We start from the raw sequence: 14,613 nt of genomic DNA on the forward strand, positions 1-14,613 counted from the left end.
AAAAGTAACTAACAGCTCAGATACATAAATCACGTACACAGACAGACATAGGGCCCACAGACAGACTCCTACAATACTCCCCACTTTAATGAAGCCACGTATTTATTCTGGGTTATTTTATTTTGGCCTGCTCATTTTAAGACGATTTCAAACAGAGGACTCTGCCGACTGCAGAGATTATATATATTCTCAAAAGCGAACCACTTTATGCCTGTCTTCTCTCTCTGATTTACGAGGCAAATTCCTCTAGTAATATCATAAAAGTGCCGTCTAACTTTCCGTTAACAGCAACTGAAACGAGGCCTATTCCTCTAGTTTCATTCGATTGAGACTAGTAATCAATCGTACAGGCTACCGACACCGTTAGCGATGAGGCGAATCCTCGAATCCGATAATCGGCTTGTCAATATATGAATCACACACACACACACATATATATATGTATCATACATATATATGGACATACACAATCATATTTGACTCGGTGAGGCACAACCCTCGAACCAATTTAATAATTCGCTAATGAATCCCCAATTGTCAACCTCTTATTTCATTTTATGGCTTTAGTTAATTATTTTTAATCTTAATATCAAAAATGCATCCCACCTGATTGATCAGATCAGCCTCCCCTTGTTCGAAGAACGGTTTTCCCAGGTCGTTGACTGAAACTCGATGGGAGAGAGAAAAAGAAGAACCAGTCAGGTGGTCCTTTGTTTGAAAAAAAAAACTGTTGAAAAGTTTTCCCTCCTCAGTCAGACGACTGCTGGGGCACGTTCCGGGTCGTATCGGCACCAAAATGTCAGATTAATTTGGGATATTAATCTTTGGCTGATATGAGAGTCAAGGAAGATGCAGGTTTGATATCAACAGGAGGCCTCCAGTAACCGCGGGGAGAAAAACGGACCCACTCCATTGAATGACTCCCTTTCTCTCACCGTGGCCCAGTGACCTGAATGTTTTTATTTGGAAGAAGTCAAGCAGTTGTAAAAACATACCAAGATGACTTTCCTGTATCCTTCAAAATAAAGACTGAAAGTGTGCATATATTTTAAACAGAATCATATAAAAGAGTAGAAAAATAGAGAATAAGTAATAAAAATAGTATGAACTCAAGTACATTCCATCAGAGCCATTTGTGACGTGAATAATAGAGATAATAGAGAAAATTACAAATAACTAGATTTAATATACCTTACAGGAAAATGCATTGTGGTGACATTTGAATAAATAATTAATTCAATTTTCGAACCACTTATTATGCAGGTTGCTGTATGCAATATACTAGTTTCCAGGCGAGCTCAAGATGTTTATATTATTTTTCTAAGTTTTGGTTTTAGTATTATCTTCTATATCAATGTTTCTCAACCTATTTTGAGACAAAACACACTTTATCCTTTGGATAAATATCTAGGTATACTGCCGGAAAAACATGTTGTTTTTTTGTTTTGTTTTTTTACAGGACTGCCACACTGAACAACCTACATTTAACAGTTTAAATTAAATGTGTTAATACATTTGTAAAAGGTTTTAAAAATAAAATATATTAAAATAGATATATTTACCTCTATTTTTTTTCAGTAAAAGTGTCACGGTTGCCCTGGCGCCCAATTGGCCCCGCCCATGCAGACTTGTTGACAGATTGGCTCCCTGTCAGTATTTAAACTCTGTCCAGTCAATCCCCTTTTGTCAGTCCTTCTGTGAATCTCTGTTTTTACACAGCAAGCCCTTTTTCGTCTGTCCCGTTTTTTGTCTCCCGCTACGTTCTGTTTTGATCTCGACCACGTCTGCTCTCCCGTTCCGAGTTACGACCAGTTTTGATCTTGACCACGTCTGTTCTCCCATCCCGCATAACGATCAATTTTTGATCTCCACCACATCTACTCTCCTCTCCTGTCTTTCGACTTGTTTCCGATCTTGACCATGTTCTTGCTCTTCCATCCCATCTTCCACCTACTGACCCGTTTTTTTCCATTCCCGACACCGCCATCGCTCACCACAGAAGTCCCACTTACGCGTTCAGAGCGACCTGCTTCCCGCGTCCAGCGATCCCCGGATCGTGGGAGCGACCCATTCCCTTTCTTCTAATAAAACTGGTGAGAAACGTTACGCGAGTGGGTCCTGTCTCTCTTCTCGCCTGACAAAAAGTAACCACCACTTATAGACAATGAAACACTTTCGTTACAAAACACAAACGTAATCTTCTAACAAAAATATATTTCATTTGACTTCTGTATTGCCAACAAAAAGAGACGCTTTTCACATTGCTCCTTGATAATCGATTATCGTTATTTATTTTCTGTGTGAATTAAATATTACTATATGAGCATGACATGACAATGGGGGGGAAATAACCGATGGACATTTTCGATTGTAGTTTTTTGTTGAGACGCTGAATTATCTGTGCATGAATACAAAATAAACTCTGGCCCTTTATTAAAAAGACAAAAGCTACACAAGTTTTCAAACTGACTACAAATTGCATGAAAAGGAGAACGATATCTAATATACCCTGCCAAAAAGCAAAACAGATTTTAAAATGTTGTTATATCTCTGAACCAACATAAAGCCCTCGATAACGATAAACTTAATTTGATTTCTAAACATTTGAAGACACATGAACGTATTTTCTTCAACAAATAAGTCAAATTAAGTAAATCTGACAATAGTACCATTTTGGCAGCACCCTGAATACCACCACATTTGTTATGTGTGAACCTGTAAATATATGACGAAAAAAAACTATTAGTTAACACACAAAACAATATCTATACATTTGAGGCCTGCTGTTTTTGGCCATCAGGTAGCTACAGCAAACAGGCTGCATCTACTCAAGTAATTTGTATAGCCCTTAATCACAAGAATCCTCAATGGGCTTGTACAGACTATTATTACACCATCCCCTGATATTTAACCTACACGAAGGCAAGGGGAAAACCTCGAGAAGGGGCCGCACATGAGCATTCCACAGCACCGGGTGTGAATGGAGAATGCTCTCGAACCTTCTTGGTTCTTAGCTCAGTAGCCTAGATGGTAAGGCGCCCGCTTTGAGACTGGGAGGTCGGTGGTTCGCGCCCCGGCCGAGTCATTCCTAAGACTTAAAAAGTGGTCGGCGGCGCCCTCTGTTGGCTGCGGCTGCATCGGCTCGCTACAACGGGTCAGGTGCAATCGACATTTCGTTCTGTGTACATTGTTACACAGAATGACAATACAAGGAAATTATTATTAATTATTATCACTAAGAGACCAGTTTTCCAGGCAAAGGCTCTGAGCTGGAACATATAGGGGTGGGGGGTTAAATTTGAAAGATGTGAAGGGGAAAATGCATTATTTTGTATAATCAACCAATTCAGGGTGTCCCCTGCCCACTGCCCGGAGATGGCTGGGATGGGCTCCAGCACCCCCGCGACCCTACTAAGGATAAGCGGTGCAGATAATGGATGGATGGATGGATGGGTATTTTGTGTAATACCAACAGAACCTTAAAATCACATCTTGTAAGGAATGCAATGACGAATATATTTCGGAGATGGAATATGAGCTTGCTCTGTCCACTCCACGCATCGGCCCGGTATTGCAGTACCTCCGGGAACGGTGCATTCGCAATGATCGCAGCATGGCTTTAGGACTAGGACCTTAGCTTGGCCTTTTGGCCGAGAGTAAGTGTCCCGGCTCCTAGGCTTTGTAGCGTATTATGAACTGTTTGTGAGGGTCAAACAGAGTTCCCGGACCAAATGTTTGATCTTACATGACACAGTCCAGCGTTTTTCCGAATTGCTCAGTCCCCAATTAGTAGATTTGCGAGTCCACAATTGAAGGATTTGGGAGTACAGTCATTAAACATTACAAAACACTATTGGGTTGAATTTCAGGGTACTTAAGCTCTGGTTACGCCCAGGGTTAAAAACCTTGCTGCATCATTTTGTACCATCTGCAGTCTTTTGATCTGAAATGCCATACTCTAAATGTGAATAAGAGAGGTTATTCAATGAAGATGCATTTTGAGCATCTTCTGTTTTCGGTTAGCTTATTTTATTTAAAAGTAGCTAGGCATTTTTATAGGCATTTTTCATATTGACCAGCAAGGGGCAGTAAATATTCGCAACTGCGTCTCAGCGGGTTGTTTTGTAATTCCAAGCAAGACAACCAGGAAGTGTAAATCTACGACTTTTAAAGTAACTTCTCGTCACAAAAAATGGTGAGAATTTCCGACGAACGAATATAACTTTGAGCTATGAATCGTATTTCTGCGATTTTTGTGGAGAAAGCCAGTTGTACTAAATTGTTTTCATGTCTTAACATTAGTTTAATACTGATAAGTGGGATGGAAATCATCACAGTTTATTCGAGAAGTTAAGTCGTCTTCGATTGGTTTTTCCAAATGTTGCACTCCTTTATGATACCTCAATTATTAATAGTTACAAATTATGTTCCTTTCTACGCATAAAATGTAATATTCCTGGGTTGATCACTTAACTACTCGCGTCGTTAGGGCACTATTGCCTGTGGTGTGTATTGGGCAAAGACAGCCTCGTGGTGCTCATCTTTCTCCCGGCAAAGATATGTTCTATTTGGTCTCGAATTGGTAACCTTTTGCATGTTAGGCGAATGTACTAACCACTGCACTACTTTTTTTCGAAATGAATAGTTGGTTGTGATGGTAGTACTTGGCACTGTAGGACTCGTGAATTAATTGCATTAGAGTGGCGGGCCGCATAGATTTCTAATAAAAATGGCCACGAGGCTAATTCTGGAGACCTATTCATTTTTTTCTTCTATAAATATACAAGAAGACATCTGCATTGTATATTTTTTTAGAAATAGATAAGTCTCATCACATTGCTTTTAAGACTATCGTAAATACAGAAAAACTAAAGGCTATTGGGTCCCAGTTTTAAATGGTAAATGGTCTTTATATGGTGCTTTTCAAGTCAATGACCTCCCAAAGCGCTTTACAATGTGCTTCACACTTACCCATTCACACACACACTCACACACCAATAGCAGCCATGCAAGGCGCCTACCTGCTTATTGGGGGCATTAGGAATTCAGTGTGTTGCCCAAGGACACTTCGACATATAACCCTAACCGTAAATCTCTTGCAATCTCTTGATCCGAAGACAAGCACTCTACCTCCTGAGTTAATGCCGCCCGACACTTGATATTTAGTTTTGAAGTTGTATTTCTTTTTAGTATGTTTTCTTATTTTTGCTGTCAGATTTTTTTTGTCGTAGTTCTTTTGTATTTTTTAAATATTTCTGCTGTAGTATTTGCAAAGTTACAACCATAAACAAACTAAAAAAACTGAAGACAATTTCTCTTTATGGTGTTGACAAATGGTGTGTGTGTGTGTGTGTGTGTGTGTGTGTGTGTGTGTGTGTGTGTGTGTGTGTGTGTGTGTGTGTGTGTGAGATGTATATCTCATGCATTTATTTTCATTGCTCTATTTTTACAATGTACCATTCCCTATTGTATTATTATTATTTTCATAACCAGTTTTTCTAAGCACTATGGTTTAGTTTTTCTTTTAGCCCATTCATCCTCATAGTTTTTTAACTTTTCTCTTCAAAGTCTCTATATAGTAAGTGCCATGTCGTACCTTGTTGCATACAATGTTTCTCACATTATTATCAATGACAATAAAGACAATTCCTAATGATCGTATTTTTGTTTTGTTTTCAATTGTATATTTTTTTGCATATCTTAAGTATTTTGTAGTATTATTTAGTATTACTGTAGTTGAATTTTTATGTTTTTTTTTCCATGGTCGCTTTTTTATTGTATTACTGTAGTTGTATTTATGTAGTATTTCTTTCGTAATATTTCTCTAGTAGTGTTTTTGTATTATAGTATTACTGTAGTGGTGTCTTTGTAGTATTTTTGTAGAGTATTTCCAAAGTAGTAATTTATTTTCAAGTATTTTTTGTCACATTTCTTTATTATTTTTGTAATCTACTGTAGTTGTATTTTTGTAAGATTTCCGGGGTAATATTTCTGTAGTATTATTTTGTATTTTAGTATTACCATAATAGTATATTTATAGTATTTTTCTAGTATTTTTTTTTCTTTTCGGAATAAAAGCAAAATTATATATGAGGTCCTTATTTTTAAGCATTAAGTTTGATATTTAGTTTTGTTGTCATACTTTAGTATTTTTGTTGTAGTATATATGTTGTAGACACACAAAAGAACAATGGGGACAAAGTTGGATTTTTTTTTTTAGTAGTCGTGATCCATTTACCATTGTCATGATTTTGACTAGTTTTGTTTGAAGGTCCTGGTTCAAAAGCCTGTGACCCGTTGGCCTTAGTTTCACAATCTTTTTCTTTTGATGGAAATTAATTCAGTTTATTTTGTGAATTTGCTTCCAGGCTACCAGAGTAGATCAAGCAGCTGGAATGAGTCTTATTGTCTTCAGCATTATGCTTTTTGCTTATTATTCTACATGGGTCATTGTCCTGGTAGGTATGGATGCTTTAATATACTTTTTTATGTTAATGTTGTCTTGTGAAGTATCAAATTATTTCAATGCTTCTTTTATTTGCTAAATGGCTGAACTAGTTCAATAGAATGACTATCAAAGCGTATTTTGTTGTAAAATATATTTTTTCAGACTGCAAAGTCTTCAACCTGGTAATAATACTGCATCTTTAATTTTAAAATAGTGCAGCTGTAATTTGGTAAATAATTTAAGTTAATGCAGTGCTTCTCAATTTTTTTTCTGCCACGCACCCCCTGAAGAAAAAATCTACTTTCAAGTCCTTGATTGGCCTGCTAATTCCCCTGACCTGAACCCCATTTAAAAATCATGTTTATGATAGTTAACATATTTTTGCTTATTGGTCAAAACAGTATTGTTTGTTGTTTATTATTGAAGGTTTTTTTACCACTTTTAGCATGTATTTTTTGTTAACTTATTAGTCTTGTCCATTCAACTGAAATGTTTGGTATTTTCTGGTTTTCTAGCCTTTCATGGACACTGATCATGTATTGCACAAGTTTTTTCTGCCACGGGAGTACTCAGTGATTCTCCCTGGTATTGCAGCTGTAGTACTACTTCTTTGTATAGGTAAGACTCACATGCATAATTCCTTTTTTTTAATTGTATGAAATCATTCTTTGCATTTCCATTAGATAAATAATGCCATGTTTTTTTTTCCACAGGGGTATTCACCGTTATTGTTCTTTGGAAGAATCAGAAATCCCAAAAACTTAAATGATCTTAAGTGAGGATGCTGTTCATTGTGTAAATCTGATCTTTCGAATCATTCCTTTTATTCACTACCAGTTGGTTCTCACAGCTGACCCACCAATAGGTATTTTTGTAAATACATATTCATAAGGTAAAATTTAAAAAATGATCTGATTTATGGATCCCGTGAACAGTTGTTTTGAAAATTGAGGATATTGCAGCTTGTTATTACCCTTGAAACAATATTAGTGTTTCTTTTAACTATGATGTGCATTTGTTTTGTTAACCTATTTGGTTAAATTTTAAAAATGCACTGGTAAATTACTGTGTGTCTAAAGGGTTACTTTTTGCCTTGCGGACGAAAAGGTGACCTTTATTTAAAAAAAATTTAAGTTGAAATGTGTCTTCAATAACCATATTTTCTTCAATTATCGTCTTGTGCAAATCATTCTAAACACACAAACTTACTTCATTGATACCATGGCTCTTAACACAAAATCATACAATAGAGTCTAACCTAAATCTAATCTAAATATAGCAAATCTGAATTTTATTTAAATTTCTTAATCTCATTTGTTTAATCTATTTTAATCTAATCTTAAACTAACCTTTATTTTATGTCAAACTAATCTCAATCTCATTTCAATCTATTAAATTTGAATCAAATTCAACTTTCTAAATTTAATCCATCTGTCTAATCTAAACTCAATATTGTCTAAATGTGGTATCTGACTCTAATCTAGATTTCTAAATATTCCATTTTCTAATTGTATCTATTGAATATAGTCTAATCTAAATCTAATCCAAATCTATTAAATCCAAATCTAATCTAAATTTCTAAGTAAAATCCTTCAATCTCATCTCATCAGCTGCACCGCTTATCCTCAGTAGGGTCGCGGGGATGCTGGAGCCCATCCCAGCAATCATCGGGCAGTGGGCAGGGGACACCCCGGACTGGTTGCCAGCCAATCGCAGGGCACACGGGGACAAGACAACTCACTCGCTCAATCACACCTAGGGACAATTTGGACCGGCCAATTCACCTTAAATGCATGTTTTTGGAACGTGGGAGGAAACCGGAGTGCCTGGAGGAAACCCACGCAAGCACGGGGAGAACATACAAACTCCGCACAGTAAGGCCGGGAGCTGGATTTGGACCCACTTAGGTTCCCACGACCTTAGAACTGTGCCACACACACGCTAACCACTGCGCCGCCGTGCTGCCCAATCCTTCAATCTAATCTGATCTATTTAAATCTAATCTAAATATATCAAATCAAATTTTCCAAATGTAATCTATTCAATGTTTAGAAATGTAATCTAAATCTAACAAATCTAAATTAAATCTAAATATCAAAATCAAAGCTATCTAATCTATTTAATCTACTGGTATCTAAAGCTAATCTAAATTTATCTAATCTAAATTTGCAATCTAAATCTAACCTTTTGCATTTAGATCTGCATTCACAAAATAACATAGTAACACACCAAGTAGTATCGACAGTAGAGTTATAAAATGTTATGAATTAAACATTACAGTACTCGTTACCGAGAAAATCCGTTGTGTTTTGGGAACATGTTACTTTGTAAGGTTTTAGTCCAAACATTGATCGTGACCAAATATAGACAGTGATATTTCAATTCAACAACAGTTGCCTCTCCGTTCGGATGCAGAGGGTTGCTAAGTGTTCCAAGAATGAAACACCTGAGAGGATACTGAGGCAACACCCTGCCCTGCTCACATCCACAAGGAATGCAAATGCCCAAGACGGAGCGAGCACCACGAGGAAGGAGGATTGCCGAAACCCCAGGGCACAGTCCCTCTATCACTGTTCCCAACACAGCACCGCATCCATGCCAACCTTGAATAACCTTGCACCATATTGTTTACAACATCTCAACAGTTGAACCCAAAGGATGCGGGATACATACATGCCAATCTTTTGACAACAAAAAGTGGTAGATGTTGTCACACACTCTATTTTTACGCACAAACCGCCTACAGAATATTTATAAAGACAACATGTGCTTGTTAAAAACCTGAATTGAAACTTTTTGCAAAATACAAATTTAATGTGATCGTTAAAGCGGTTTATTCACGCACAAAGTTGTAAGTCTGCCTTCAAGGCGAAAAAGCCTTAGATTAAAATACTAGTATAAAGTTGAGATTTTTTTAATTGAAATTTGAGAAACAGATCTTTTTTAAATGGTAGGCATTTTTAAGGGACAAAAGCGGTATTCTTACGCTTAAAGCGGTAATGTTGGCAGGTATTCTTTTGTTTACTGTTGATCAGTGTCTGAAATAACGGCTGCCTAGACGTCCAGGGTGTGCATCTTTTACGTCGGGCGTACAACTTACAAAACGTCTCTGCCCTGGTGGCCGACAACTTTTTCCAGAAAGGAAAAAAAAAATCTTTTTTTTTTTTCAAATCAAACGTTGGCTTTATTCCAATTTCAAAACCTTCGTTGGGTTTGGAAATTTCGGAATTTTTGGTTCGTTTGGCAATTTGCATACTTGGCAGCCAATCGGAAGCCTGCATCGAATAACTTCGTGCTTCCGGACTTTCCCGAGCGTTATAAGGTTGTGTATTTGCATACAATTTTGCAAAGTAGACGCACAGAGAACACAAGAAAAATGGAAAAAGTGGTTAGGAATTAAGCCAAAACCTCAGCCTCATAAGAAAGATTCAAAAGAAGCTAACAACATTTATGACACTACAAAACATTAAAAGCATCGTGGAAAGAGGAGTTCACGTGGCTTGTAGCAGACGACGCAACGCAAACATTGCATGAATGAAGATGAGTAAATACAGGTACATACTGATGGCAGATGGAAGACAGAGATGTCATACATGCAATGAATGTTATCAATAGATTCATAGTAAGCTTAATGTTAAAGTGTTGTTCTGTTGTATATTTTGATTACAATCCTTAATACTTTGGAACAATGTATTTTTTGTGCTTAATGCATTTCAAGTTGTGAAAAATGGGGCAGGCAACTTTTCAGAGTTGTCTGCACTGGTGTCCGGTAACTTTTTGTTATGAGTTTCATACACTGCTGTTTATGTATACTCTTGTCTGTTGCCCTTACAACATCCATTGCAGCCATCATCTTGGAAGGGGGTTATTTTCTCGTGCTAGGCTTTTTTTTTTTTTTTTAGTCCTTGCCCTTATGTAGGTTTCAGATCAGCATATGTTGTAATGGTGGTCTGTGCAGCTTTTGAGACTTTGTGATTAAAACATAATGTGACTTGGACAGAGTGAAATCACATGCATGGTTGTGGTTTTGTATTATTGTACGATGGAAATGTTGAAAGGAAATTACTATTTCAAAAAGTCCATATACCAACCCAAACCGCCCAAGAAGATAAAAAAAAAAGGAACTGTTTATTCAATCACGTCTTAGAACTGTACATTCTTGCACACGCATCAAAAGGAGCTGCAATTATTTCAGCCAGAAGAAGGCCTCGGCAAGTAAAACATTCTGAAGTTGCATACACCACCTTTCAGGATATTGATGGTTCCAAAGCAGAGTGAAATGTAAATCAGTAGCGGAGCGATAGCGGATCTTCTCCTTTTTACATACACATTTTAATTATTATTTTTTTGCTTGGTTTTCATAAGTTCTGTGTTTCAATACATTGAAATTCTAAATAATAATTATTATTTTCAATATCTTAAATATACAGGACTGTCTCAGAAAATTAGAATATTGTGATAAAGTTCTTTATTTTCTGTAATGCAATTAAAAAAACAAAAATGTCATACATTCTGGATTCATTACACATCAACTGAACTATTTCAAGCCTTTTATTATTTTAATATTGCTGAATTTGGCTTACAGCTTAAGAAAACTCAAAAATCCTATCTCAAAATATTAGAATATCATGAAAAAGTATACAAGTAGGCTATTCAACTAATCACCTGAATCATCTAATTAACTCGAAACACCTTGCGAGGGTTTCCTGAGCCTTAAAAACACTCAGCTTGGTTCAGTAAACTAAATCACAAGTACGAGGAAGACTGCTGATCTGACTGCTGTCCAGAGGACCATCATTGATACCCTCCATCAGGAGGGTAAGACACAAAAAGAAATTTCTCAAAGAGCAGGCTGTTCACAGGGTGCAGTTTCAAAGCATATCCACAAAAAGTCTGTTGGAAGGGAAAAATGTGGCCGGAAACGCTGCACAACCAAGAGAGATGACCGCAGCCTTAACAAAATTGTGAAGAAGAGCCGCTTCCAGAATTTGGGGGACAGTGGGCTGAAGCTGGAGTCCAGGTATCAAAAGCCACAGTTCACAGACGTGTCCGGGAAATGGGCTACAATAGCCGTATTCCCATGGTCAAGCCACTTCTGAACTCAAGACAACGGAAGAAGCGTCTGACTTGGGCTATGGAGAAGAAGCACTGGACAGTTGCAGAGTGGTCCAAAGTCCTCTTTTCAGACGAAAGCAAGTTTTGCATTTCATTTGGAAGTCAAGGCGCCAGAGTCTGGAGAAAGGCTGGAGAGGAGCAAAATCCAAGTTTCTTGAAATCCAGTGTGAAGTTCCCACAGTCAGCAATGGTTTGGGGAGCCATGTCAGCTGCTGGTGTTGGTCCACTGTGTTTCATCAAGTCCAGAGTAAATGCAACTGTGTACCAAGAGATTTTAGAGCACTACATGCTTCCATCTGCTGAAAAGCTCTATGGAGATGAGGATTTCATTTTCCAGCATGATCTGGCACCTGCCCACAGTGCCAAAACCACCAGTAACTGGTGCACTGACCATGGCATCACTGTCCTTGATTGGCCTGCTAATTCCCCTGACCTGAACCCCATCGAGAATTTGTGGGGTATAGTTAAGAAGAAGATGAAAGACACCAGACCTACAAATGCAAATGAGCTGAAGGCCGCTATCGAAGCATCCTGGGCATCAATAACACCTCAGCAATGCCACAGGCTGATTGCCTCCATGCCACGCCGGATTGATGCAGTAATCCGTGCAAAAGGATTCCCAACCAAGTACTGAGTGCATCAATGGACATTTTCAAATGTTTGATTTAGTTTTGCTGTTATAAAATTATTTTTTTACTTGGTCTGAGGAAGTATTCTAATATTTTGGGATAGGATTTTTGAGTTTTTTCAGCTGTAAGCCAAAATCAGCAATATTCAAATAATAAAAGGCTTGAAATAGTTCAGTTGATGTGTAATGAATCCAGAATGTATGACATTTTTGTTTTTTTAATTGCATTACAGAAAATAAAGAACTTTATCACAATATTCTAATTTTCCGAGACAGTCCTATATGTTGTTGTTTTGCCTCTCCAGGTATTCTGTGTTGTTTGACTTATTTGACAGTGTCTAAAAAGATCAAATTTATTTTGGATATTGTATTTTACAATTCATTTTCCTAGATCTGTAAATATTTTCATTTATATTTCTTGTATTTTTCAGGGATCCTATGTTTCACATACAATGTATGAGGTGTAAAAAAAAGCTCTAAGTATATTCTTGTATTACATACTGAATTGGTTGTTGCGTTGAAAAGTAAATATTTGTATCTTACATTTTGTTGGGTGTTTTTCAGGTATTCTGTATTGCTTGACCTTAAAGTTGCTCATCTGGGTTTAGATAGATAGATAGATACTTTGTTCATCCCCGAAGGGAAATTCACATTTCCAGCAGCATCCCTGAGCTGAGAACAATCGAGAACAATCGAAAACAACACGGGAGCTGCTGGAGTGGCTGCCATTCGTGACGGCGCCGGAAGAAACGATTCAATTTGAATCATGTACAAACAAACAAACAATTGACTATTATATAAAGCCAAATTATGTGCGTTTTTGTGTTCGTATGTGGCTTACAGGCTCCGAAGCGGCTGAAGAGATTTTTGTGAAGTACTTTGCCCCTGACAGTGTCTTGAGCTAGGTTTCATATCAAGGCACCCGCAATAAATACCAACAAACGTCGATAAACATCTGCTTTTGTGTACAAGCGACTCTGGAGCTGCATGCGGACATATTGCTTTTTGGCACTCCTTATTGGCTCTCTGGTGCTTTTTCAACAAACCACGGGCCCAACAACCTCACTGAAGAGACCGCCCGACATCACCAAGCCCTGCAACGCTGGGCCATTATGCTTGTCATCATAAACGTGAAAGTTTAAATAAGGTAAAGGTTAACTCCAGATTGAAACACTGAAGGTCATTGTTATATAGTAGCATAATACATATTAATTTAATGTATACTTTTTCACTATTATTGTTAATATCTATTTTTAATTAAAAAAAATCTGAACAGCTGTTTTTAGAGCCTAAAGTGCTGGAATTCCCATCACTGCTATCCAGTTGCATGCCTGTCAACCTCCACGGCTCCATACCCTTACAAACTCTTATTTTCCCTTACAAAATACAAAATAATCTTGCACAAAATATTTTTTTCAAATGTGTTTACTTATGTAGTTTAACATGTTAGATTGTACATTTGTTTCGTTATACATATTGTTAATTAACATTTTGTTGTGAGGTACTGAGTTGCTCGACATGAATGAGGTATATTATAAAATAGTTCAAAAAATTAAGTAGCTTGGATGTACACTGTAGAAAGAAAAAATACATGCAAATATAATTGAGCAGAATAATACATTTTCTTATTCAAATTATTAATTCATTTTCTGAATTAAATTACTGTTGGTAATATACTGATTAAAGGGATAACCACAAACCTGTCTTTTTTCGTTTTCTCCTTTCATACTTCCTTTTTTTTCTTAACTTCTATATACAACATAATAATTTGTAATATAATGCATCAAAGTAAGTGAGCCGTTTGAGAGCCGGCTCTCTTTAATGAGTTGAGCTGATAAAGCCGGTTCTCTAAAAAGAGACGGGTTTGAACAAATTTATTGACACTAATATTAAAATAAAACAATCATGACAATCACAACAGCAATCAAGCACATTCATAATATTATGTTCCAATATGATGTTATTACCAGCAAACACATAGTGAGGATTTGAACAACCCTTCTCGAAAATCCTATTAGCAATCAAACATATTCACAATTTCATTATATGACATCTTTGTTAGTGTCAATAGATCACCAACAACAGAAAACAATTATGACCAACACAACAGCAATCAAGCATATTCACAATATTATATTCCAATATGACGATTTTAACAACAAACACAATGTGAGGTTTGAACAACCTTTCTCGAAAATCTCAATAGCAATCAAGCATATTCACAATTTCATTATATAACATCTTTGTTAGTGTCAATAGATCCGTCCAGGCCAAAGTTGATTGTCCTTGGTCTGAAAAAATCCACCGACACCAACAGCAGCAAAAACAAAACCAACATCAATTAAACAATTTCAGAGTTATTTTCTTTTAACAGTAGTTAACCAGCGTGTAAAAGGCAATACTATTGTGCAAGGGCGTAGCT

General features: G+C 36.9%; 1 protein-coding gene and 1 pseudogene across 1 annotated transcript; both read left to right on the forward strand.

Annotated features, from left to right (window-relative positions):
* Positions 1–3,487: 3,487 nt before the first annotated feature.
* Positions 3,488–3,602, forward strand: LOC148351094 (U2 spliceosomal RNA; annotated as a pseudogene).
* A 534-nt stretch (positions 3,603–4,136) lies between these two features.
* Positions 4,137–10,455, forward strand: dpm2 (dolichyl-phosphate mannosyltransferase subunit 2, regulatory). The gene is made up of 4 exons (XM_088319947.1): positions 4,137–4,195; positions 6,369–6,458; positions 6,964–7,066; positions 7,162–10,455. The coding sequence occupies exons 1-4, from the start codon at positions 4,193–4,195 to the stop codon at positions 7,215–7,217; spliced, it is 252 nt and encodes an 83-aa protein (XP_088176073.1). The 5' UTR covers positions 4,137–4,192; the 3' UTR covers positions 7,218–10,455.
* Positions 10,456–14,613: the final 4,158 nt, after the last annotated feature.

Source organism: Urocampus carinirostris, chromosome 16 (assembly GCF_059441175.1).
Source record: "Urocampus carinirostris isolate Australia breed hairy pipefish chromosome 16, RoL_Ucar_1.0, whole genome shotgun sequence".
Lineage (NCBI taxonomy): Eukaryota > Metazoa > Chordata > Actinopteri > Syngnathiformes > Syngnathidae > Urocampus > Urocampus carinirostris.

Bases quoted from the DNA above. Each gene is read 5' to 3' on its own strand.
- dpm2 (XM_088319947.1), top strand. The intron at 6,459-6,963 runs GTAGGTATGGAT...CTGGTTTTCTAG, and splicing joins CTACATGGGTCATTGTCCTG to CCTTTCATGGACACTGATCA. The intron at 7,067-7,161 runs GTAAGACTCACA...TTTTTTCCACAG, and splicing joins AGTACTACTTCTTTGTATAG to GGGTATTCACCGTTATTGTT.